Source organism: Equus asinus, chromosome 20, assembly GCF_041296235.1.
Source record: "Equus asinus isolate D_3611 breed Donkey chromosome 20, EquAss-T2T_v2, whole genome shotgun sequence".
In the NCBI taxonomy this organism is placed as follows: domain Eukaryota; kingdom Metazoa; phylum Chordata; class Mammalia; order Perissodactyla; family Equidae; genus Equus; species Equus asinus.
Genome location: NC_091809.1, coordinates 26,309,152 through 26,332,813, shown reverse-complemented (window position 1 = coordinate 26,332,813; position 23,662 = coordinate 26,309,152). Strand labels below are relative to the sequence as shown.

General features: G+C 62.2%; 4 protein-coding genes and 1 long non-coding RNA gene across 6 annotated transcripts; 1 reads left to right on the top strand and 4 right to left on the bottom strand.

Moving 5' to 3' along the window:
- Positions 1-424: 424 nt before the first annotated feature.
- RNASEH2A (ribonuclease H2 subunit A) lies at positions 425-4,374 on the bottom strand. The gene is made up of 8 exons (XM_044751888.2): positions 4,242-4,374; positions 3,963-4,034; positions 3,724-3,850; positions 3,535-3,622; positions 2,030-2,167; positions 1,842-1,929; positions 740-863; positions 425-625 (listed from the first exon to the last, which is right to left on the bottom strand). Exons 1-8 carry the CDS (start codon positions 4,366-4,368, stop codon positions 490-492), a joined length of 900 nt encoding a protein of 299 aa, XP_044607823.2. The 5' UTR covers positions 4,369-4,374; the 3' UTR covers positions 425-489.
- A 1,057-nt stretch (positions 4,375-5,431) lies between these two features.
- THSD8 (thrombospondin type 1 domain containing 8) lies at positions 5,432-7,015 on the bottom strand. Its single transcript, XM_044751900.2, has 2 exons — positions 6,732-7,015; positions 5,432-5,631 (listed from the first exon to the last, which is right to left on the bottom strand). The coding sequence occupies exons 1-2, from the start codon at positions 6,880-6,882 to the stop codon at positions 5,432-5,434; spliced, it is 351 nt and encodes a 116-aa protein (XP_044607835.1). The 5' UTR covers positions 6,883-7,015.
- Positions 6,317-9,831, top strand: PRDX2 (peroxiredoxin 2). Of its 2 annotated transcripts, none has more exons than XM_070491458.1 (6): positions 6,317-6,566; positions 7,683-7,794; positions 7,880-8,033; positions 8,576-8,698; positions 8,813-8,943; positions 9,527-9,831. In XM_070491458.1, the coding sequence occupies exons 2-6, from the start codon at positions 7,692-7,694 to the stop codon at positions 9,610-9,612; spliced, it is 597 nt and encodes a 198-aa protein (XP_070347559.1). In that variant the 5' UTR covers positions 6,317-6,566; positions 7,683-7,691; the 3' UTR covers positions 9,613-9,831. The 2 variants fall into 2 exon arrangements, with proteins under 2 accessions (XP_070347559.1, XP_044607831.1); XM_044751896.2 differs by lacking the exon at positions 6,317-6,566 and adding an exon at positions 6,973-7,213.
- LOC123278629 (uncharacterized) lies at positions 7,984-11,154 on the bottom strand. Its single transcript, XR_006516122.2, has 4 exons — positions 10,848-11,154; positions 9,196-9,287; positions 8,792-9,036; positions 7,984-8,121 (listed from the first exon to the last, which is right to left on the bottom strand). It is a non-coding gene; the product is annotated as an uncharacterized lncRNA (long non-coding RNA).
- A 731-nt stretch (positions 11,155-11,885) lies between these two features.
- Positions 11,886-13,770, bottom strand: JUNB (JunB proto-oncogene, AP-1 transcription factor subunit). The gene has a single exon (XM_014861743.3). The coding sequence runs from the start codon at positions 13,435-13,437 to the stop codon at positions 12,394-12,396; it is 1,044 nt and encodes a 347-aa protein (XP_014717229.1). The 5' UTR covers positions 13,438-13,770; the 3' UTR covers positions 11,886-12,393.
- Positions 13,771-23,662: the final 9,892 nt, after the last annotated feature.

Sequence of the window (23,662 nt, the reverse complement as noted above, 5' to 3'; positions counted from 1 at the left end):
CCCACCTCGCTGGCACCCTGATCTTGGACTTTCAGCCTCCAGAACTGCAATAGAGTCGTGCCCCGCATAATGATGTTTCCGTCGATACCGGACCGCAGGCAGGACGGCAGTCCCGCAGGACTCGCAGCACGCCGCCCAGGTGTGTAGCAGGCTATGCCGTCCCGGCTTGCGTGAGCACACTCTGCAAAGCTCGCACAGCGACATCGCCTAAGACGCAATCCTCAGAACGTGCCCCCGTCATTACCCAACACACGGCTGTAAACGTCTGCTGCCTGGGAGCCGCCCAGTCTGCGGTACTGGGTTGCAGCAGCAACAAATCAATCGACAGGGCCCATCCTATTCGGGTCCCAAAAGCCAGGAGCTGGGCCCAGCCCCAGAGCACACCCGCCCCGTCTCCGCACCAAAGCACAGCCCCACGCTGGGCCTTCCTTCAACAATTTTAATCACAAACTCGGGAGGGGGCGGGCAAGGGGGCAGACAGGCCGGCTCCTAGAGAGTGGCGGCCGGCGCCAGGCCACGCTCCTGGAAGTACCGGTGGGGCAGCCGGGTGCGCGATCGGAGGCCTTCATCGAAATAGGCCGTGATCCTCCCAACTCCCTCCTGATCCTCTGCCACCGAGTCGTCCCTGTGGGAGAGAGGGGGTGACACTGGCCACTTCTGGGGGGCCGGGGAGGCCCTCAGGCAGGGCTGAGTCCCGGCCTCCCTCTCTCCTTCCCCACAGCACCTCTGGGACACCCACCAGACAACGTCTTCCGCCTCCTTCTCCAGGATGCTCTGGGCCGTGCGCCAGCTGAACCGGACAAACTGGGGGAAGCCGAACACGGGCTCCACGTGCCTCCTCAACCACGCTTTCGTCTTGGGATCTGGGTGGGGTGGGGCAGCTTTGGAGACAGTCCCTGAACCCTGCCATGAGGCCCCAGCTCCTCAGCCTGGCCTGAGGTCCTGCCCCCTCATCTCGGGCCTCTTCCCAGTGTCTGAGACATCATCCTGCCTCAGGACCTTTGCATAGGCAGCTCCCCCAGACTCTTCACCTGGCCAAGAGATGCTCAAGTTACAGTTTAGGGAGACTGCCTCTGAGACATCTCCCCACCCCCCAGGCCCACAGCTACTAAAGCAGCATGTGAGGACCATCAGGTTAATGCCCGTCTCCCCCACATAACCACGAACTCAGTGGGGAGAGGAAGTCCTTGTTTTTCTCACTCCCGGCTATGTCCCCAGGGCTCAGCCCTGCATGGCACGCACCGGGTGCTCAGCAAGCACTGAACGTTGCCCAGACCACCTTTGGCCTGGACCTGGTGTCCTCACTTTGGCCTCATCTCTGTTCCAACCACAGACCTGTGTCACCTCACTCAAGGGCCAGTCCCTCCCTGCGCCTCAGAAGGACCAGAGGGTTCCCTGAACCCAGCCACCGAATCATTGCATCTGCCATGTGTGTGGGGGGGGGGGGCTGGGGGGACATGATCATCCCCACTGCACAGACAAGGAGCCTGAGCATCATAATGGGGAGAAAACAAGATTGAAGCTAGCACCACTGGACACGAGCCGGCTCCTTTCCCCTCCGCAAAGGGACAGCCGCCCACCTTCCCTGGGCGCTCCAGAGCCAGCAGGGTCGGGGGAGGGAGACAGGAGGAGGGAGCCTGAGCTGGGATCCAGCTCCGCCGCCCAGCCCACCGGTGGGAACCAAGGGCCCTGCCTGGGTCTCAGCCTCGGCCTCTTCCGCCGGGGAGCGCAGGAAGCAGAACTCAGAAAACCGTGGAAGTGTGCTCAGGCTGCCTCGGCAGTGTTATCGCCACAGTTGCTGTTGCAGGGCCGCTTGAGGCAGCCGGCAGCCATCTGCTCACCGTTGGGGTAGCCGGAGCCATAATCAGTGTCCGAGTCCTGTAGCTTTTCCACAAACTTCCAGTTCTTCACAGCCTGGTCTCGGGCCACCTGCGAGTGAGATCAGCACTGGGGATCGCCTCCAGGCAGCCACACCTGCCCCCTGCCCGGAGGGATGCTGGGAGCCGGCCACGGCCGGTGGGGGGCTGACCTTAGCACAGATGCTGGCGGCGCTGACCACGGGGTAGAGCGAGTCTGCCTTGGCCTTGACCGTCACCTCAATGCCGGGAAAGCGCTGCTGCAGCCGCTGCTGGTATGTCTCTGGCATCCCCACGGTGTCCACAAACACCTGCCGCGGTGACAGAAATGTATTCACTCAATGAACATCCAGAAAAACTGCAAACACAGCTTCACAGTCTCCGCCCTTGCTGTTCCTGCTGCCTAGAATATTCTTCTCAGCAAGTTTCAGGCTGCATGCTTCCACGGGGGTCTCAGCTCAAGCATCACTTCCCAAAGAGCCTTCTCTGGTCATGCTGCAGCCATTCTACATTTATTGAGCACCGACTGTGTACCATGGGCTGCTCCAGGTGCCAGGGACATGGCAGTAAACACACCAGACAAAAATTTCTCTCCTCCTAGAGGGGACACCTGGGGAGGGCCCACAGACAGGAAACACAGTACATAATAAAGAATACGGGAGAGTCAGAAAAAATACAATTTTAAACAGAAGTGGGAGAGGTTTCCGGAAGGTCACTCTGAGGTGGTGACATTTGAATAAAGGCCTAAAGGAGATAAAGGAAGGAGCAACGCAGAGATCTGCAAAAGAGTGTTCTAGGCAGAGGGAACAGCAAGTGCAAAGGCCCTGAGGTAGGACCATGTCAAGGATGCTGGACAGCAGTACAGAGGCCCAATGGCTGGAGCAGAGAGATGAGGTCAGGGAGGCGCCAGGAAGGGTGATCTCCGTAAGCACTTATTGTTCTCAGAAATCACCTTTATTTGCTTACCAGCTGACCATCATCTCCCCTGACTGGGCCATGACCCTGAGAACAGGGCCCTTGTCTGTCTGCTCCAGTACTGCATGGGCAGCTCCACATTCTAGTCCTGGACTTCAGCCACCTCCTCAGCAAGGCCTCCCTTGTTCCATTCCCCATCTCAAGCGTATTTGTCCTCGCTGTTCTCTCAGAACAGCCCATTCTTTGCTTCAGAGCCCTGGATGTAATGCCAACTTATATTTCTGGTAATTTAATCTCATTCTCCTCCACTTGCCTGTGAATTTTCCTGATTTAATTTCCACTGTGATCAGAAAATTAAATGTAGAGATTTACATTTCCAAAGGACGACTGTCTGCTGCTGCATAGGGAGCAGACCAGAAGGGAGGGGCGGGAGGGGGGGGGACCAGGGAGGAGGATGGGGCAGCCATCCGGGAGGGAGGGTGCCCTCGCCGAGAACACAGGCTGGGGGAAGGTGGACAGATGAGGGATATATTCTGGACGTTGAACCTTTAGGATATAGAGACAGATCAGATGGGGGTGGGGCTAGGGGGCTCTACCACGGTCCTCAGTGGGGCACACATTCAGGGTGGGAAAGCAGTAGGAAGGCAACAGCAGCCACAAAGGTTCCCCAGGTACTCCAGATATGTCTGGCGCTGAACCGCCTACTGCACTTTTATACCATTTTATCCCGAGCTGATCAAATGAGGGCAACCCAACAGCTCACCTGGGCGACTTTCACACCCTGGTCCAAAGCATACTGCACCAGCCCAGCGGCCGTATCATGGGACAGAGAGTTCAGATTGTACTTGACCCTGCGGTGGGGACAGAGCCCAGTGAACCCCGTTCCAGCTACCCAGCCCTTCCAGCAGACGCTGGCTGCCCCTCCGCCCCGACCCCTCGCAGGACCCCTCACCGCCCAAGCATGCTGGTAGAGATGAGGTTTGGAGACAGCACGTCCAGTGCCCAGCCCACAAAGTCCCCGTCCTCCTTCATTCTCGCAAAGAGCCTGTCCCGCTCGCTCTCCGACAGGGTCTTTGAGTCTGGGAAGAGGGTTGGGAGAGAAGGGGAGCTGCTGGTTCTCCCAGTTCCTGCTTCCCCTCGTCCCTGCACATGCCCAGGCATACGCTCCCCAGGCGTCCACCTCGGGCTCACCTGCCACTTTCAGGGCCTCCAGATCTGCCAGGCGGGACAGGGGGCAATAACAGATGGCGTAGACCATGGGGCCTGGGAAAGCGGAGGTGCAACCAGTGAGCCCGTGAAAGCCGCCATCCCTGTTCCGTCATCACCGCTTTTTTCGGTGCCATCACCCATGGCACGGCCATTCCCAGTAGCACCCCCGTCCCCGGGTCCGGTGCAATCCCGGCTCCGGTTTGAGGGCAACTTGCATCCCCCTGAGCCCGCCCCTCCCCCACGCCGGCCCCGGGGGCGCACCCAGCACCGGGCCCCGGCCCGCCTCATCGACACCCAGGGCGCAGGGCTGTTTGCGGCACACCGCGGGCACAGGCGAGTTCAGGCGGCAGCGGCCCGTATTGTCCCTCTCCAGCTCGCTGAGATCCATGTCGCCTCGGCCGCAGAAACCAGGTCTGCAGGTGCTGGTCTCGGCGCGCGTTTTCCGCGGGCCCCGCAGCGGCGCTCGCTCCCGACCAATCGGCGCAGGACACGCCCCGCCGCAGACGTCGGCGCGCAGCAGACGCCGCTGCCGCGCAGCTCGCTGGAAATTGTAGTTCCCGAGGCGGACGGCCAAGCTCCGCTGTTGGGGAACCGGGTGGGCGGGGTCGCTTTCCGAGCTCCGCCGCGGGGCCTCTGCAGCCCCGCACGCTGGGGCTGGTGGGAGGAGAGGAAAATAAAGAGGAGGCTGAGGCGGGCATTGCAGGACCCGGCCTACTCAGGGCCTAGAAGGTCAAATACCACTCTCCTCCCAGAATACGGGTCTCCGCATCACGGGGTCCCCGTCCCCCACGTGCATTCAGGCCCCGCCACTGCACACAGTCTAAGCCCCCTGGACTAGGTATCCCCGCCCCCACTGGACTCAGGCCTTTGGACTTGAGGTCCACAAACCCCCTCTCTCTCGGTACCTCACCCAGATCCCCCCCGGACCGCCCCCCCACCCCATCCCCTCACTCTGCTTCCTACCCTCTCTCATTGGGGCTAAGCCTCCCCTACCCCTGATTCGAGACCCCAGACTTAACAGATCCTGCTGCCCCAGACAGGCTCATTTCCCCCAACTCAGGGTTCATGTCCCCCTCCCCCATCACGCCTCCCGGATCTGTTCACCCCTCCGACCTCACCTCTCCTTCTAACTCTCTAGTCTCAGGGGGCTCGTGTCCTCCGGCTGTGGGTCCCAGGCCCACACCAGGCTCATGCCCCTGCCTTCCTCAGGGTCACAGCTCCTCCATCTCCGTCTCCCCCTCCCCGCCCCCATCACCTTTCTTCCTGCCTCCCGGATATCAGCGGGGCTCACATCTCCTGACCCCGCTCTCCCCTCCACCACCACCCTCAAGCCCCAGACTCAGGGCCCCAGGTCTCCCTTCCTCTCCTCCCTCCCACCCTGGGGACTCGCGGCCCCAGGCTTGCCAGCCCGCCCCGGCGGGGCCTCCTCTGCGCCCGTCTCTCACCCAGGCTCAGGGCCTCCAGTCGCAGTCTGTCGGCTTGCAGGATGAACAATCTCGTTGCCCGCAGGGCCGCACCTGCACCAGGTTCTCGCGGTCCATGAACACCAGGCCCAGCGCTGCCCCCAGCACCTCGCGGCTGCGCTCCTGCTTGCCCACGTCACACAAACAGCGCCACTTTCCCCAAGGGCCAAAGATGGAGTTCTCCACCTCTAGGGATGGAGGGCCAGGTAGGGGGGGTCGACCCCTGTGTCCTCCTCTAGGGAGGGAGGAAGATAATAAAGACACTGACAAATAACAACAGCGCCTGTATGCTGAGCTCTGCTTCTGTTTCAGGCACCCCACCATGGATTATCTCATTTAACCTTCCCATCATTCCTGCGTGGGGAAACGGACACCTAGAAAGAGAAAACCACCCTTCTGCGCTCACACATCTGGCGAGCGACCCGAGGGACTGCAAACTGACACATCGCACGCACCTGTGCCAGCCTGCCCAGTGGGAGTGTGGTACCACACCCTTGGTCCACACCATCTGAAGCTGACTCCTGTTTGGGGCCGTGATCATGTGCCTGTCCAGCCAGCGGGCAGAGTGCCAGCTGACCAGCAGGGCTGCCAGGTGGTAAATCAGATGACATAATTGGCATAATGAGGGTATTTACAGCCCCTAGCGATGGGCTAGCACAGAGAACAGCAACAATTACTACGATCACATTTCAAGCAGCTACAACTTATCTGGAGCGCTTATCCAATGCCCTTTACAACGTTCTTTCGCTGACTCCCCCCAACACTCCTATGACACAGGTCTCAACCCAGCTCTGCGGCTCCCAAGCCTGACACCTCGTGCCCTGGCCAAGCCTCCCCTAGACAACACTAGCCGCTCTCCAACCCTCTTTCAGTCCTTCTCGCCTTGGTACCTGCTGTTCCCACTCCTTGCCACACTTTTCCCGGTAAATCTTTGCATTTTTGGCTTTTGCTTGTCATTCGGGCTGCACTGGTCATCTGTCTTTTTCAGCCAAACCTTCTCTGACTTCAGAAATTTACCTACGCATGCGTTTATGGGTGTGTCTGCTCCCGTGTTTCTTGCCTTTGCCCCTGTCCCCTCTCCACGGGTAAGCTGTTTTCAGGCAGTCTCGACTTCAGTTTACCGGTAAGGAAACTGAGCCTCAGAGAAAAGAAACCAGCTCAAGGGGTGCCGCCAGGGCACAGCTGCGCGGAGAGTCCAAGTCCCCAGAGGAGGGTCTGTTTGCAGCCAGCTGGCAGAGTGGGGCAACGGGCACCTTTCTGCACCGTCACACCCGCGGCCTGCGGTTACCTTTCTCCCGATGCTGCAACCGCAGCTGCTCCCAGGTGTCGCCTTCGCCCTGCTCGCCAAAGTAATGGTAGTCGGGGGAGACCTGGGCAGGGGTGGCCAGCAGCAGGAGCATCAGAAGCGGCAGCAGCAGCGCTGCCGGGCTCCGGGCCATGCCGGCCTCCAACCGATGCCGGCGCGCTCGGGGAGCAGCCCGCGCGGGGTCGGGGCTGCCGCGCCCGCGCTCCCCGCGGATGGGGGGCGCGGGGCTCGGGCCGCGGCTGCGCGCTCCCCCGCCGCCCGCGGGCGCGTGGGCCGGGCCGGCCCCGCTCCCCCTCCCCTGCGGCGGCAGTGGACCCAACCGCTCGGCTCGCCCGCCCACCCCCCGCCCTGCGCGTCACGGTTCGGGCGGCGCATAAAAGGCTCGGAGGCCTGGGGCGCACTTGGCGCTGAGAACGCGAGTCCAGGCGTGAGCGAGTCCGTGCGTCCCGCCCTTGCCCACGCAGGTATGCACGCCCGGGCTGCACGGGCCCGGGGGCCTCGGAGCGCTCCGGCCCTCTGCAGACCTCGGCGCTGGCCGCCTTTGTTTTCTGCCCGCCACAGTGGCCGCCTTTGTCCTTGCGGGGGAGACCGAGGCCGCAGCCTTGGAGTGCAGGCCGCATCGCCGGGTTCTCCGCCCCCTGCTCCCGGGGTCCCCTCCCCGGGGTCGAAGGGGGCTTGCGCCACCGCGCTTGGGCCCACACGCTCAGGGGGCCCTGCGGCCGCTGCCGGACAGCTCGCGCTCCGGCCGGGGGGGGGGGGGGGGGCGGGTCTCCTGCAGCCTCGAGGCCGCGCAGAGCCGGTCCTGGGGAGGGTGCGGGGCAGTGCTGCTGCCTGCGCCGCGCGGCCTCGGTCACCGGGCCCAGCGCGCTGCGTGACCTTGGGGAGGGAGGACAAAGGGTCTTCCCGGGCGCACTGACCGGGCGGGGGTCTCAGCTTTCAGCCATGGCCTGCGGCAACGCGCACATTGGAAAGCCCGCACCAGACTTCCATGCCACCGCGGTAGTGGAGGGCGCCTTCAGGGAGGTGAAGCTTTCCGACTACAGAGGTGAGGGCGGCCTGGAGGGGGCCCGGATTGGGGGAAGGCAGGCTTTGGAGGTCTAACTCCTCGTCTATGGTCCCCCCGCCCCCAGGGAAATATGTGGTCCTGTTTTTCTACCCGCTGGACTTCACCTTCGTGTGCCCCACGGAGATCATCGCTTTCAGCGAGCATGCTGAGGACTTCCGCAAGCTGGGCTGCGAGGTGCTGGGGGTCTCTGTCGACTCTCAGTTCACCCACCTGGCTTGGTATGAGCGGGGACCAGCTGGGGGGCGCGGGTTGAGCCTCCACCTCTGTGGGGTACAGGGCGAGCTGTGTGGTGCCTCTCTCTCCCATCTTGGAAATTATGATGACAGTAATTAGCATTTGGAAACTAGTTGCTATGTAGAGAGTTGCAGGTGCTTATCTCACTTTAGGCAACCCAGCCTCCCTCCCAAAAACTATTTCAAGAAGGTGGAAACTCCAGTTCAAGAGTGCGAAGGGCTGGGCCCCAGGACGCAGAGACAGAGAAGGAGATGGGGACTCTGAGGCACGCTCTCTGCCCCAAGATGCTGGAGGCCACCAGCACACGTGAAGCCACTTGGCTGGAGCATTAGCTTAGTCGTTGCAGCTGCAGGAAACAGCCACTTCAGGGTGGGGTGGGTGGGGCTCCCAGGGCCTCCCTCTAAAGCCCCTTTATCGCTCGCCTCCAGCACCCCCTCTCCAGCCCTTATCACCCCCAGGCCCACAAGGCGAGGACCCTGCTGTGCCGGGCATCTTGAGGTCCTAGCCCTGTCTCCCCCACCCCCAGGATCAACACCCCCCGGAAGGAGGGAGGCTTGGGCCCCCTGAACATCCCCCTGCTGGCCGATGTAACCAGAAGCTTGTCCCACGATTATGGCGTGCTGAAAGAAGACGAAGGCATCGCCTACAGGTACTGTGGGCCCTCAGGGGGAGGGGACTACTCTTGGACGATGCCCTCCCTGCCCCCAACTCTGGCTGGCGGCAGGATCTCCCAGCTCCTCACCGTGAACCCCAATCTCTTCAGGGGCCTCTTCATCATCGACGGCAAGGGTGTCCTTCGCCAGATCACTGTCAATGACCTGCCTGTGGGGCGCTCTGTGGACGAGGCTCTGCGGCTGGTCCAGGCCTTCCAGTACACGGACGAACACGGGGAAGGTGAGCAGACACGCAGTCACGTGTTCACACATGGGGACACACTCAGCCCCTCTGTCATATTGTTATCCAGACATTCACTGCCTGCTCTAGCACCTGTGTGGGATGGATGTGGGGGCCCCAAAGAAGAGTCAGCACAGGGTCTTGTCTGCAGGAAGTATCTAGTCTGGTGGGGTAGCTCCCTAATACAAGGAGTGGGGGGGAGGGGGGGTGGAAGGTAAGAGGTCTGTAGAAGGTATTTGAGAAGGTGTATACCAAGCAGGCTTGAATCATGTTAATTGGACCAGAGTCCCTTCTCATGTGTACACAGCCTGACCATGGGTCCTTGAAGTCCAGTGGATCTGGGGCTGAGGGAGAAGGATGGGATTAAAAGGGCAAGAAGAAATAAAAATGTCAGCCAGAAAAGCCTGCAGCCGGGCTCGGAGGGCTTCTTTTAGCATTCTGTGTGGTCTTGGGCCTTGACCCCTTGGCTCTGGGTTTTTTCTTCTGCAACCTAGGCTCTCCTTTGCCTGTTTGGCCCTCATTACTGCCCTGCCTTGACTATGGGGCTCCAGCCTCACAAGTGCATCCCTGTGTCTTCCCACAGTCTGTCCCGCTGGCTGGAAGCCAGGCAGTGACACGATCAAGCCCAACGTGGACGACAGCAAGGAATATTTCTCCAAACATAACTAGGCTGGCAGTCGGGTGGCAAGCTTGGGCTCTCGGCCCCTCCCTGTGCTGACCCGGGAAAGGCCAGACCTGCACCCTCAAACTCCATAGTTGTCCACCCTGGAGGGCTAGGCCGAGGCCTTCTCATGCTCCCAGCTGAGAGCTGCTGAATAGTGACTCCTCCCTGGAGCCCCCGTAGCCGGGCACAGGCCTAGAGGTGACCAATAAAGTATTAGGGACAGATGTGCGTCTGTTGGTGTGGTCTGTCCTGGCGTTTCCGTGTCCTCCCCCTTCTCCGGGCACTGGCCTGGGAAACGGACGGTGTAGTTACTTATATCCACCACAAGGTGGCAGCCTGACCGCATGCTCACTGTTTACTCTCCTTTCTCCTTGGCCCTGAGGGCGGCTTGGGGCTGCTGTTTGCCCCTTGCAGGGAGCAAGTCCCAGGATGCCCAACATCCTGAAACCTAGCCATACTAAGCAGCGCCTATCCCTTGCTATCAGCCAGCCTGGGTTCAAATACCAATTAAGAGCCGCGATCTCCCCCGGGTTTCTCCAACAGTAAAATAGGAATAAAGACAACCGAGCCACACCACCATCCACATGAAAAGAGAAAGTATGCAAAGCTCAGCGCCCAGGTAATGGTTCTTAGGACTGGTCCCTGGGACTGGAAGGAGAGCGTGGGGACCCAGTCCTGAGAGCAGAACCAAGAGTGGGAGCTTGTGCTACATGCTGCCAGCTCTGCCCCACGCAAGGCTGGAAGGGCTCTAGAAGTGCAGTTGGATGCGGTGAGTGTTTAGGCAAGGTGGCTCTGCCACTCGGAGCCTCCATTACCTTCCACAGAACAAGACTGACAGGCTCATTTAACCCATAGACCCATTATTAATATCGTTATCCAGGCTAATACCCTGCGAGGTCACTCGTTTTGACCTTTGAATTTTATCTACATTCCTCCCCAAGGCCCGGTGTGGTCTTCCTGACCTCATCTCCTCCCTCCTGGTTCACTCCCTGCCAGGCACACTGGCCTCTTGCTGTTCTTTAACTGGCTGATCTTGCTCTGGCCACAGGAATTTTGCATGTGCCGTTCCCTCTGCCCAGAACGCTGTTACCCAGAATTTTCTTAGGGCCCGGCTTCTTCAAATCTGCCGGAAAATCGCCTCATTAAAGGTCCAGCAGCCCCAATCTATCCTCCAAAGCAGCTCACCTCCTCTGCCCCATCACTGCCACTTTGACCTGTTTTTTCTCTTCCTAACACTTACCAGCACCTCCCCATCGTGTTTGTTTGTTTATCGTCTGTCTGCCATGGTCCAGGCCAGGTCTCCAGGGCCGGGCTGTTGAGGATGTATTTTATAAACGAATTAATGAAGTGTCTGTGCCGCCCACCCCGCCCCTGTGGCCTGGTTACCCTGCCGGTATTTTTCTCCGCTGCTCTAGGGGCTTCCAGCTCTGAACACCGCCAGACCCCTCGGGGCGCACCAGCCACCTCCCACCCGGGCCAGCGGCGGGGGAGGGAGCCCCGCGCGAGGGCGGCGGCGGCGCCCGGCGGCCCAGCAGCCGCCCCGGCAGGGCCAGACCTGGCAGTCGCCCCGCTCCCGGCCTGGCACCCGGGAGGGGAAACTGGCAGGCGGGCGCCGCCCTTCCTGGCGGGGGTGGGGGGACCGCGGCGGCAACGACGCGCAGGCAGCAGCAACCCCCCGCCCGGCTCGGGGCAGACGGGGCGGGCGTGGGCGCGGCGGGGCCCGGGCGCCAGGCCGATGGGGAGGCTCCGGGGTGGCTCCCGGGGAGCAGGAGCGCGGCCCGCCCACCGCGGACGCTCTGGACCCAGGCCTGGGGCTTTCCGGGCCCCGGCAGCCGCCTGCCTGGGAAAATCCCGGCCCCCTTCCCGGCGCCGCGGCCCTGCCGGGCAGAGCGGGGGAGGGGATTCCCGGAATCTGCCCGGAGACCGCCGGCGCGTCACTGGGCAGCGGCCGCCCAAATATGGGCAGCGCTTCCGCTGCGTCAGCGGGGAAAGCCCCGGCGCGCGCGGCGGGGCGGGGCCGCGCCTGCGCACTGCGCACCTCGCCCCAGGCCCTCTGCCCCCTGGCGCTGGGCGGCTAGTCCCCGCCCTGGACCTTCCAAGCCCGGGTATCAGGGGACGCGAGGAGGATTGGACGTCAGGGCTGGAGCTGCAAGATGCCTGGACAGAGCTGGCGAGGGGGACCCGGATACAGGAGCGAGCCACAAACAGCAGTGGGGTGGGCGCAGCCCAGGACTCTCCTCCCTCCGCCCGCCCGGCTTGGAAAAAAAGACAACAGAAATTAATAAAGAACCATTTTTTTTTTTACTTAAATAGATTCAATAAAAAGTCAGAACAACAAACTCACACACACACACAAACACATCTTAAAATACACTCCTTAAACATCAGGTGAGTGTTTCTTTCCCACAGTACGGTGCAGAGGGGGGAGGGCAGGAGGCGAGGGGTCCCCTCCCCAGTGTCCCCGCGGGCTCGAGTACCGGGCGGCGGGGCCAGCTCCGCCGCGATCGCCCCCTCCTCCCCTCCCTGTTAAATACACAAATATATTATATTCAATATGAATTGAGTCTTTCCAGCAGAAAAAAACATACAAAAAAACTTGGAAGGGGGGCTTGTAAACGTCGGTGTGGAAGGACTGAGCGCAGAGCGGGCGGGCAGGGGTCCAGTGTGGTTTGCGGCGTCCCCAGGCCCCGGGGCCAGTGCCCACCGCCTGCCCCCTCGCCCCGTGGGAGGCGTGCGCCCAGCCGTCCAGGTTCCGGGAATGTCCGTATGGGGGACGCGGGGGGCGCTCAGAAGGCGTGTCCCTTGACCCCAAGAAGCAGCTGGCAGCCGTTGCTGACATGGGTCATGACCTTCTGTTTGAGCTGGGCCACCTGCTCCCGGAGGAGGCCGGCAGTGCTCGACAGCCCCGCGTTCTCGGCCTTGAGTGTCTTCACCTTGTCCTCCAGGCGCGCGATGCGCTCCAGCTTCCGCTTCCGGCACTTGGTGGCCGCCAGCCGGTTCCGCAGCCGCTTGCGCTCCACTTTGATGCGCTCCTGGTCTTCCATGTTGATGGGGGACACGGGCGGCGTGGCGTCGCGGCTGCGCGCCTCAGGCACGGTCTGCGGTTCCTCCTTGAAGGTGGAAGCGCCGCGGCCCAGGCCCAGCTGCGCTGGGTGGCCGCCGGCGAAGGGCGGCGCGTGTGGGAGGTAGCTGATGGTGGCCGTCGGGTACGAGCTCCCGGTCCCGACGGCGGCCGCGGCGCCTCCGGAGGGCGCAGAAGCTGGGGAATAGCTGCTGAGGTTGGTGTAGACCGGAGGCGGCTCAGAGCCGGGGTATACACCCCCGGGCCCGGCCGGGGGCCCCCCGCTCGCGCCCAGGGACACGTTGGGGGGCGTCACGTGGTTCATCTTGTGCAGGTCGTCCAGGGCTTTGACAAAGCCGTCGGCGAAGCCCTCCTGCTCCTCAGTGACGCCGCCTCCCGCGCCCCCCGCACCTCCACCGCTGCCACCCCCGCGGGGGTAAAAGTACTGTCCCGGGGGCGTGGGCGTCGTCGTGATCACGCCGTTGCTGTTGGGGACGATCAGGCGCTCCAGCTCCGATGAGGCGAGCTTGAGCGACGCGCCTGTGTCCGAGCCCTGGCTGGAAAAGTAGCTGCTGCCACCGCTGCCCTCCGGGCCGGGGCCCCGCGCCCCGGGTGCTTTCAGACCTCGGTAGGGGTCGGCCAGGTTGAGCGCCAGGCTGGGCTTCAGGAGTTTGTAGTCGTGTAGAGAGAGGCCGCCCGGGGCCCGGCCGTATCCCGCCGCTGCGTATGAGTCGTCGTGGTAGAAGGGCTGTTCCATTTTAGTGCACATCCGGGCGGCCCTGGCGGTCTGGGGGGTCCCTGCGGGGCCGCCCCGGGCCTCGCTACAGCGAGTGGCGCGCTGTCCGCGGCGGCGGCTGGACTGGGTGTCTGGACGCACGTTCCTGGGGGCTGGAACAGGCCGGGAGAGGCCAGCCGGCGGCTGTGCGCGGAAGCTCTGTGCGGCTTCTCGAGCCTCTCTGCCCCTCTCGGGCGCGCTTGATTTCTTGGTGTCGCTTCCCCCTGCTCCCCGCTCCCTGCTGGCTCCGATGCTGGCCCGGCCGCGCTCAAGGTCCCAGCCGCTCAGTCGGAGTCACACGCCTTTATACGGCGATAGTCAGCTGCGGAAGTGCGCCCCGATTGGCCGTCGCCGGAGCCAGGCCCCCGCGCCCCCCTCCTTGAGCGTGGGGAAGGGGAGGAGGCGGCTCGCGTCACTGTCAGGAAGCGCGTGTCCTTGTAAACAGCGGCCACGGGCTGGGTGGCTCGGCGCGGCTGTAAGGGGAGGGGCTCAGGGGACCCCAGGGTGCGCGAGGAAGGGGATGCTGGGTCGGTCCGAGGCACATGGGGAGGGGCTCCACGGAGGGCATGATTCCCCTGGAGTACACGATAAAGGATAGAGGAACTGATACAGAGCAAGTGGTGCTGGTTGGGGGGGCGAGGGGAGTGGTGGTCCCAGCATGTCCACGGAAAGGCCTGAGGGAACCAGAGTATCCGAAAGGGGTTGGAGGACTGAGAATACAAGGGACCCCAGAGAGGCGGGAGGGTTAAGCAGGGTAGATGGGGGAGGGGTAAAAAGATGCCTGACTCAGGAATTACTGGGGGTCCTGAGTACAGAGGGGTTGAGGGACTGGAGATTTCACGGGAGCGACTGAACCCAGGAAAAATGAAGAGGAGGAGAGACCGAAAGGGTACACGGGGAGGAGCTGGAGGACCCATCATGCAAAAAATGAGTAGAGGTCCTGGAGTCCATGGGAGAGATTGAGGGTGCCCCATAAGTGAGAAGGGGAAGGAACTGGGGGAATCCACATATGCAGAAAGTGAATGAGGGTTCTGGGGTACACTCAGTTACGGAAATATGTGAGGTAGGAGATGGGGACACTGTCAGAGGTTGGGGGTCACTGGGGTTATCTGAGAAGCCCTGATGAAGGAGAATTAGAAAGCTCGGAGGACGCTTTCAGAGCTGAGATAACGACAGAGGGTCCCCGGTTGAGACATGAGAGAAGGAGGGGTCTTTGAGGGTCCTGGGGACCAGAACGGTTGGATCTTTCATGACTGGCGCCCCCTCGCGTGGGTGACCCCCTAGGCGCCTGAATACTCTGTCCCCATCCCAAAGACCTCCTCCAGTGACCCTGGGCTTGACCGCCAGCGTCTCGGCTCCTGGTGCCTGGACCAAGCCTGACCGCCGGGGTGCGGTCGCCCAACCCCACTCCTTCCTTAAAAACAGGCTGGGGAAAGAGCGCCGCGGCAGGAAGTGTGGCAACAGCCCCCGGGGAAGGAGCCCGGCCCTGCCTCCGTCACTCGGATCCTACGGGACCGTGCGTCCCGCCCTGGGTCCGGCGGGGCTCTGCGCCTCGGAAGAGGAACCTGGGCCTGCGACCAGCGCGGAGGCCCGGGTGCGCGCAACGCGCCCTGCCGCAGAGGCCTCCAGTCACCTTGCCCCCCCTCCCCCCAGCAATGGTTCAGCCCGCGGGGCTCGCAAGCCACCCGAAGGCAGGCGGGCCCGGGACGATTTCATTGGCCCGACGGAGGAGGACGCTCCGGGAAGCGGGGCCTGGTCGCCATGGCAACGGGCCGGAGTCCGCGGGCAGGACTGGGGGCGGAGCGGCCCCCGGAGTCTCCCGACGCCCATATAAGGGCACAGGAAGGGGTGGGGCCAGCGCTGTCCCGGGGCCCGGAGCCAGGAGCTGGGAGCCCGGGTATCTGCCAGGTCCCCGGGCGCGCCCGGGCCCCCGGACGGCTAGTCTCGACCGGCCCCGGCCGCCGCCCCCGGGGCCCCCACGGCCACCTGGCCCGGCCCCACCCAGCCGCTCGGGCCGCGTCCTGCCAGGCTCGGCCCGGCCCGGCCCGACCCAGCCCAGCAGGTCCCCACCTGCCCGCGGGCCTGGGTCGGACTTCGCCCCTGGCCCGACGGGGCGCGGAGGGGGCGGGGCAAGGCCTCGAGGCGCCCCCGGCGCCTGGGCGGGCTGGCACGGCTGCCTCCTCCCTCGGGCGGGGTGCGGTTCCTTTCTGCCAGGAGGTCTGGGGCCCCTCCCCACAAACACCCCTAGGAGCTGGCGTGCCCCCTCTCTGATGTGGGTGACGGGCCCTACTCCTGTTTTAGTCAGGGGATCTTGTCAACCATCCAGAATACCTGGGGGGGATCCGCTCCCCTCCAGACAGAACCTAAGAATCCAGGGGAGATCTGAGGGAACCCCTCCAGAGCTCCTTCCCCAGGACTGAGTGGAGGTTTAGATGGTGAAGCTTCTAGTTAGACTTAAGGTGGGACTTCCAAGCAGTTGGGATATGAGCCACCAGAAGGAGAGGTGAGAATCTCAGTCTCTCTCTCTTTCTCTCTGAGAGAGAGGCCTCTGTCTTCTGGGAGGATGGAAGTTTCTTTAGGGTAGTGAGGGGCTGAGGGACAGGGGCTAGCCAGCCTCTGCAGGGCAGGCACAGAGCTCAAGTGTGGGAGAGAGAAGGAAAATGAAAGAGGCGAAAGAGAAACAGCTATGTGGGGGCAGGGGGAAGTCCAGCAGAGCAGCGGCGTTACAGAGGAAGATCCCAGGAGAAGCAGGGGGCCTCCCGTCTTTAGAGGGTCCTCGTGACCCCTGGGTGCCCCCTCCCCTCCTCCCCTTGCTTGAACTGCTCCCCTCCCCCGCCCAAGGCTCAAGGGAGATTCCAGTGGCCGCTGAGTCTGGCGGGCACGCTGCCAGGTCTGTGTCTCCCGCCCATGCTAATAGCTGCAGCTGACATCTGGCTGGGCCCTGCGGGGGCGCAGCGGGCAGTGGTGGGGGCTGGGCAGGTCTGGCCGGAGGGCAGCATCTCGGGAAGCCAACCTGCAGGTCCCACGGGCCAGGAGGCCGGTGTGAGTCAGCCCTGGCCAGTGCAGACGCCGGCCATGCCAGGCCTGTGCTGCAGAGAGGCGAGGCAGGCCCAGAGAGGACAGAGATGGAGGGCAAGGGCCAGGCAAGGAAATGTGGGTGTATGGGGGCAGGGGGCAGGGCCAGGAGAGATGCCCAGAGAGACAAACAGGGGGCAGGGTTCGCGTCATGCAGACAGACAGTGAGACTCGGAGACACTTAAGATAGGCAGACAGACTGAGAAATAATAATTATTATTTTAATAGCTGACACTTATGTGGCTCTTACCATGGGCCTGGCACTCTGCTAGGTGATCTGAGTCACTCATTGCCTGCCTTTGACAACCCAGTGAAATGCAGGCTATTTGTATCCCCATTTCACAGACAAGAGCACTGAGGTACAGGAAGGTGAGGAATTGCCTGATGTCCCAGAGCTGTAAGAGTTGGAGTCAGAGTATAACCCCAGCTGTCTGGCTCCAGAGGGTTAGCCACTATCCTGTGGATATTCCCAACCAGAGAAGCGTTTATGCAGTGCCAACTGTATACCAAGCTCTGCAGGCTCTTTCACAAAGGGTCTTCTTTCATGGGAAGAGAGACAGAGCCGGGCCCAGGGGGAGGGGCTGGTATGGGGGGTGGCCAGCATGTTGGAGTGGGGTCGGTGGCCCTGAGTACTCCCAATGGATGCTGGAGCAGGGGGTGGGGATCAGGCCAGGGAGGGAGGGCGGTGGCCCAGCCGAGCTGGTACAGCCGGTTCCAGGCCCTGCCAGTCTCACCTTTGTGGCCTGTGCACCACCCCCTCACGCCGTCCCTGTGGCGCCAAGGCCGAAGAGAAGAGGGTGTGAGGATAGCCCCTCCCCCACCTGGCCGGGGTGCCCAGACTGGCAGCAGGGTACTGCCCAGGCCCTGGGCTCCAGACCAGCATCTGGCTGGGAAGTCTGTGCCCAGGCTTCCCCCACACCCAGGGGCCCAGGGCTGGGCGGGGGGCAGGCGGGATAAGGAGGAAGTTCACCCACCCCCACCCACGGGTGGCTCTGGGGCTTTTGGCCCTGGCATGAGGGACTTCTCCTTCTTATAAATAGCCTAGTGACCCCCTCCCCCCTGGCCCCACTGACCGGTGCGGCCCTCACCAGGAAACTGGGCCGGGGGCTGCCCGTGAGTCAGCCAGTGGGCAGGCCAGGGCGAGAACCCACAAGTCATAGCACCCGGCCTCCCGCGTCCCTGCCCCTGGGTGTGGACAGGCAGCTGGGCAGGAAGAGGCTGAAAATCACGGAGGGCCTCCCCTAGGAACCCCTGGCCTGCCAGCCACCTCCCTGCCCCACCTCTGTGGTTTGGGGGGGGGTCCCTCACCCCCTGTGCTGGAGAGGAAGCTGCTGGGTTTTCTTGGAAGCAGGAAGGAGTCTGTGTCCTCTAGCTGACTCAGCTGGGCACGAGGGGAGTTTCCCACAAAGCTGCCTCAGTCCCCCCACTGCTGGAGAGGTCTCGGGGGACCTGAGCATGGCTGAACTCCTGGGTGCCCCCTTAACAGGGGATGTGCTGAGAAAACAGGCCTACACCCCTCCAGGGACCGAGGCTGCCGAGTGAGGCCTCTCAGGGGAAGTGACAAACAGCAGGGAGGGAGGGAAGTAGGGGGTGATGTTTGGAGAGAGGAAGCACCAGGATCTCTGGGGGGTGCAGAGCCTGGCTGGGCAGCCCAGAGCCCCACAGAGCTCAGCATGGGCCCAGAGCGCGCGTGTCTGTGTGGCTGTGGGTTTGTGTGTGGCTGGCCTGTCAGGGCGTGTGCCAGTCTGTGTGAGGCCTGTCTCCTCAGTGCGTGTCTGTGTGTTGGCCCAACCCTGCAGGGGTGTGTAGGGCCTGTCTGCTTTGGGGGGGGGGGGGGGGGCTGTAGGGGAAGGTGGTGAATGTGTGTGTGAGTGTGTGTGTATGGTCTATGGAATAAGTGGCCTGTAGCTGGCCTATGTGCATGTGTTGTTTTGGAGTGCATATGGCCAAGCTATGGCTGTCTGGTGTGTATGTGTGTTTATGCGTGTGTGTGAGTGTGAGGTCCATGTCTTGCCTGTGTGAGGTCTCTGTGTGTGTGTGAGGTCTGTGGCTGGTCTGTGTGTGTGTGTATGTATGTGATCTCTGTGGCTGGCATGTGCGCGTGCACGTACTAACAGGTTCTGTCAGGGTGTCTGTGCCAGTGTTTTTATGACTGTCCGACTGTGGCCTGTGTGTCTGTGCTTCTCTGTGCTGGGTGTGACTGTCAGACCAGACCATGTCTGTAAATATGGCAGCCTGTCTGCTTGCGTCTGCCCCATCTGCTGGCCGGGCTGACGTGGGTGTGTTATCAGTGAGGCAGTGTGTATCTGTAAGGATGTGTCTTGGTGTCCCTTGGAACATCTCTGAGTGTGTGTACAACTGTGTGGGGAGCTGGGTGTCCATCTCTTTGTAGGTTTATGTATCCTATGCCTCTGAGTATCTGTTTCTCTTGACAGTCTTGCGTGTGTGTGTGTGTGTGTGTGTGTGTGTGTGTGTTGTGTTCCCTTGGGTATCAGGATCTGACAGCCTGTGCATGTGTGTGGGTCTGAATATCTCTGGTGCAGCTCTCAACGTGCTTGCACTGAGAGTTACTGGCCCTTCTCCCTGAGTCTGTCAACACGCACGCTGGGGTCTGATGCACAGTTCTCTGTGTCTGTCCTCCCTGTGTGTTTCTGGCCTGTCACGTTTGTCTCGGTGTGAGTGTGAGCCTGCCACCGCTGTCTGCTGGCTGTAGCTTCTCACCTGGATGTCAGTGTCTTTCTGTGTTTGTCTGTGTCCATCCTGCCTGTGCGCTGAGTTGATTTATCCCTGCCACACGTGCCCTGCCTGCATGCTTCTGGCCTGTTGATGGCTTCATGTTTGGCAGCGATTCAGGGCAGCTCCTGAGTCTGCCCTGTCACTGTGTCTGTATGTGACAGCCGTTGCTGGGTCTTGCCCAGATGTGTATCTGACCCTGGCAGTGTGTGTTCCTGGTCCGCAGTATCTTTGTGGCCAGGGTGACAGGGTTTGTGTGTCTGGACTGTCTCTCTCGGGGTGACTGTCTCTGTGTACACTCCTTGCTGCCCCCCCAAGTCTGGCCACCCTGGCCCCTGTTTACTCTGCCCCCAGCCAATTTCTGCCCTGCCTGGGAGGGGCTGACCCTCCCGTCTGTCCAGCCAGCCGTCCACAGGATGTTCCCGAGACGCTGTCTCCGCCGACATCCCCTCCCTCTGGCCACCCTCGGGTCAGGACCCAGGCGTCCACGGTGGCGGGGGTGGGGCGGCAGCGTGGGGGGGACCCTGTCAGGGCCCCGGAATGAGGGTGAGGGGCGGGGAGGCGACGGGCCCAACAGGTTCCGCCTCATTCCTGCCCCACCTCTCACTTCCTGGGTGACCGCCCCGGGCAGGGGGTGGACGGGATGAACCCCATGGCCTCAGAGCGCCTGGGTGGGGCACAGCCTGCCCCGTGAGGACTCGCTTCTGCTGGGCACCCTGACCCCCAGGCCTGAGAGACAGGAGGACCCTAGGTCCTTCTGCGAGCCAAGGCCGCTGCCTGTTACTGTGCCCGCTCTGCATTCAAAGCACCCCATCTATCATTCACCTAAACCCCACGACACCACAACGAGTGGGACGTAATTATCCCCCATTTTCAGTTGGGGAAACTGAGATCCAGACACCAATGAGGGTAGAGGCAGGATTCGAACCCAGCTCTGTATACTTCCCAAGACCCCTGTCAGCTCACCAATGCCTTCCCTCCCCTCTCTAAAAATGGTCCATGTTGGGTGGAGTATGAACCCAGGCCCCCTTGAGGCCCGGCTCAAGGGGGCGCCTGGTTCGCTCTGAGTCAAAAGGGGCCCCTGGATGAAATGAATAAGAAAACGGCTTTAACCGTTTCATTGCCACGACGGGCTCTGCCAAAACTTCCTGTGGGCTGGGGGGGAGGGGCTGGGGGCTGGGTTCCCGGAGGCCTTGCCAATTCAGGGATGGGGGGTGGGGGGAATGCCTCTAGTGACCACGGGCGGGCGAGGGCCGGCTAAGGGAAGACACCGCCCCCCGCTGGAGGTGGAACCCCTCCCGCGGAGCTCGGGGGTCCCCAAAACTTGGTTCTCAGCCCCCAACGCCTGGAAGGGGTCTCAGAGTCTGCAGCCCCCTCCCCAGGGACCTGAGTCACACACGGGGAAAGCCAACAGGGGTGAGTCACGGGGGCGGAGAAGGGGAGCAAGGTCGGCTGCGGCCAGGGGACCCCCGGGCTGGCCTGAGTCACGCACACCAGGCTGACCCCAGCCCCCTTCCCCGAGACCAGGAGCGGGAAGCGTATTGTCGGTGGACTCCTGAGCCGGAGGACGAGCTGGAGGGAGAAGGAAGCACGCGCCGGGCCGCGCGGGAAGCTCCGGTTCCCATGGTAACGGAGGGTCTCTCTGCTCCATGGGGGGGGTTCCTCCCTGGGCAGGGACGGTCCCCGCGCGCCGGGGAAGCCCCCGCGCGCTCGGTCGAGGGGCCACAGGTTTCAGGTCCGGCAGGAAGGGGTTAACGGCGGCCCCCTCTCGGGTTTCACCCGCGCTCAAGTGCCGGGGAGGGGCGGGGCTGTGCCCCGCGCGCCCCCGCGCGCCCAGCCCCCGCGGCCGCCCACGCACGCGCGCACGCAGCTAGCCCTGCCCCCTCCGCGCTCGCACGCGCGACCGCGTCGGGCTCCGCGCACGCAGCGACCCCCGTCGTGTCTCACGTCACGCACGACGCACGCGCCCCCGCCGCGCGGGGGGTGGGTGGTTATCTCCGCGGAGACCAGCGGAATGCGGGGCGCCTGATGGCTCCCTGCGCACGTCGCCGCCTCCGCTGAGCGCGCTGTCCCGCGTGACTTTGACCCCCCCCACAAGGTCACAAACTCTCCGACCCACAGTGTCACAGGGACACAGGGTACACCTACCATACGTTGGCACAAACCTTCACTAGTCCAGCCCTCCCCGCAGCCAACACGGACATGGTCAAGCTGTCACATATAGACACACACGAAGACCCAGATAAGCACACAGGCACACCTGTCACACACCGTTTGCGGTAGAGACACAGACAGGGCCATCCCCACGCACACACGGGTGGCATATGTAAACACTCCGATAAGGCCACACCACCACGATCAAGACAAAGTAAGACACAAACGGATACGAAGTCTTGGATACCAGGACTCCAGTTGTCGCACAGCTGGGCCTCTCACATGGAGATTATAGAAGCACAGAGACACATGGTGAGGACAGACACACACAGTCATGCTGTCACGTGGTCATCACAAATAGGGCACACGAAGTAAAGTAGGGTCACAGAGGCAAACCCACAAGGCCACACACAGGGACACCAGATTGTTGTGGGGACATGGACAAATCAAGGACACAGATGACAGAGTCACACTATCACAAAAAGACACATGATGGAGAGAAAGTAGGACACAGAAACACAACCTAAAGCCACGTTGAAGTACTGATTGTCACACGGCTCACACAAAGAATGACACATGGATATGGACACAAAGCAAGGTCTCATATAGAGAAGGATGTGCCCCAGTCCCTGACAGCCCCCCCCCCATCAAATCACACACAGTCTGTCCATAAATTCCCAGGGCCCCAAGACCCAGGGCTCCCCATCCCCCAGGTGGATGCAGACACTCACACCCGTGCATACGATCACAGACCCACCATCTCACACCTACACAGATGTAAGCACACTTCACATGAACTCAGAGACACCCACAAACACGGAGAGGGGGACAGGCTGGGAGTTCCTGGCGGGATGTCAGTGTCTGGAGTGCAGAGAGCCTGCCAGGGTCCCTTGTGGTGTGGGGCATGGTGTCCACCCTGTGGCTTGACCAGCCCCGGGGGAGGGGCACCGTCCTTAGTTGTGTGAACGCAGGGTCCCCATCCCAGCCCTCACGACTGGGTCTTTGCCCAGATGTGAAGGCCGGAGGGGGCGGGCGGGGGTCCAGCTGTGGCCACAGGGAGGGGTTGAGTCACCCGCTTCCCAGCAGTACAACCCAGGCTGGGCCCAGCTGTTCCTGGAAACAGGCAGGAGGGGGTGGGGTCCCCGAACCAGCTGGGGGCTGCTGGCCCAGACCTGCAGTCTCTGTCTCAGCAAATGGGGGCCTCCAGACCATGCCCCTCCACTGAAAAGGGGGGTTTGCATCCTTCGCCCAAAATATAGGGTCTCTGCCCCAAATGAGGGTTTGTGACCTCTTTCATTGAATTGAAGGTACTGGGATCCCCCCAACAGCGGGGCTCCCTGCATTCCATAATTGGGATTGCTGCTCTTCCCTGCCAGCATTCGAGCTTCCTTTCCCTGCAAACATGAGATTCCCTCCCGCCCCATATGGTGGATTGTGGCGCCGCCCCCACATTGAGGGCACCCGGACCTTTCCTTAACCCGGGGACTCTGGCCACTGAACATCTAGAACGCCCGTGACAGCACATCAACGTTAGAGCAATTCAAGTCCACGCTCCACATAGGTGAATTCCCAGATTCCTCCTAAACATCAAGATCCCTGAAGTTTTTGCAAATATTGGGGGCCCCACCCCAAATATTTGGCAGTCCTAACATGTCTCCTAACATTGGACAACCAGGCCCTCTCACAAATATTCCCAGCCCCCCATCCTTGTAACAGCCTTAGTTCCTGGCTCACCTCCACTTCTACCTGGCGGCAGGTGGCCCCGTTTCCCCCTATTGGCGGCCCCCTCTCCTCCGGTGGGTGCGGGATGGGACACTGACTTCCCAGCCAGCGGCAGTTGTTCCCACGCCCGCCCGCCGGAAGGCAGCCCGGTCCGGAAACCGGAGCTGCCGGCCCTTGTCCCCTTCCCCCTACTCCCTCTCCACCCCGCTCCCAGGGGCTGGAGGATGAAAACAAAGCGGGAAGGGGATGTGGGGGTGTAGACGAGCCTCCGGGCCCCGGCGTGCGTGCGTGCGGCTGCGCGTCTGAGTGGGCAGTCACCGAGTGTCTGGTGTGGAGTGACTGTTTCTGCGTTGCGGCGTGGGGGCTGTTGTCATCTTGCCCAACCCGCTCCGGGGCAGGGTCGCTGGAGCCAGGCTCCGGGTTGGAAAAGCAGCGCCCCTCCCTTAGGATCTGGACCCACCCCCAAAGCAGAGCCCGCCCCTCCCTCCGGGTACAGCTAATAACCTCTAATTACTGCTTATTACCTCGCCCGCCC

What these genes read in the sequence shown, in the direction of transcription:
- PRDX2 (XM_070491458.1), top strand. Translation starts at nt 7,692, where the DNA reads ATGGCCTGCGGCAACGCGCACATTGGAAAGCCCGCACCAGACTTCCAT. An exon ending in GAAGCTTTCCGACTACAGAG is followed by an intron (nt 7,795 to 7,879) that starts GTGAGGGCGGCC and finishes CCCCGCCCCCAG; the next exon opens with GGAAATATGTGGTCCTGTTT. An exon ending in CACGGACGAACACGGGGAAG is followed by an intron (nt 8,944 to 9,526) that starts GTGAGCAGACAC and finishes GTCTTCCCACAG; the next exon opens with TCTGTCCCGCTGGCTGGAAG.
- RNASEH2A (XM_044751888.2), bottom strand. Translation starts at nt 4,368, where the DNA reads ATGGATCTCAGCGAGCTGGAGAGGGACAATACGGGCCGCTGCCGCCTG. An exon ending in TCTACCAGCATGCTTGGGCG is followed by an intron (nt 3,623 to 3,723) that starts GTGAGGGGTCCT and finishes TCCCCACCGCAG; the next exon opens with GGTCAAGTACAATCTGAACT. An exon ending in CCGCCAGCATCTGTGCTAAG is followed by an intron (nt 1,930 to 2,029) that starts GTCAGCCCCCCA and finishes TCTCACTCGCAG; the next exon opens with GTGGCCCGAGACCAGGCTGT.
- JUNB (XM_014861743.3), bottom strand. Translation starts at nt 13,437, where the DNA reads ATGTGCACTAAAATGGAACAGCCCTTCTACCACGACGACTCATACGCA.
- THSD8 (XM_044751900.2), bottom strand. Translation starts at nt 6,882, where the DNA reads ATGGCCCGGAGCCCGGCAGCGCTGCTGCTGCCGCTTCTGATGCTCCTG. An exon ending in GTTGCAGCATCGGGAGAAAG is followed by an intron (nt 5,632 to 6,731) that starts GTAACCGCAGGC and finishes CTCCATCCCTAG; the next exon opens with AGGTGGAGAACTCCATCTTT.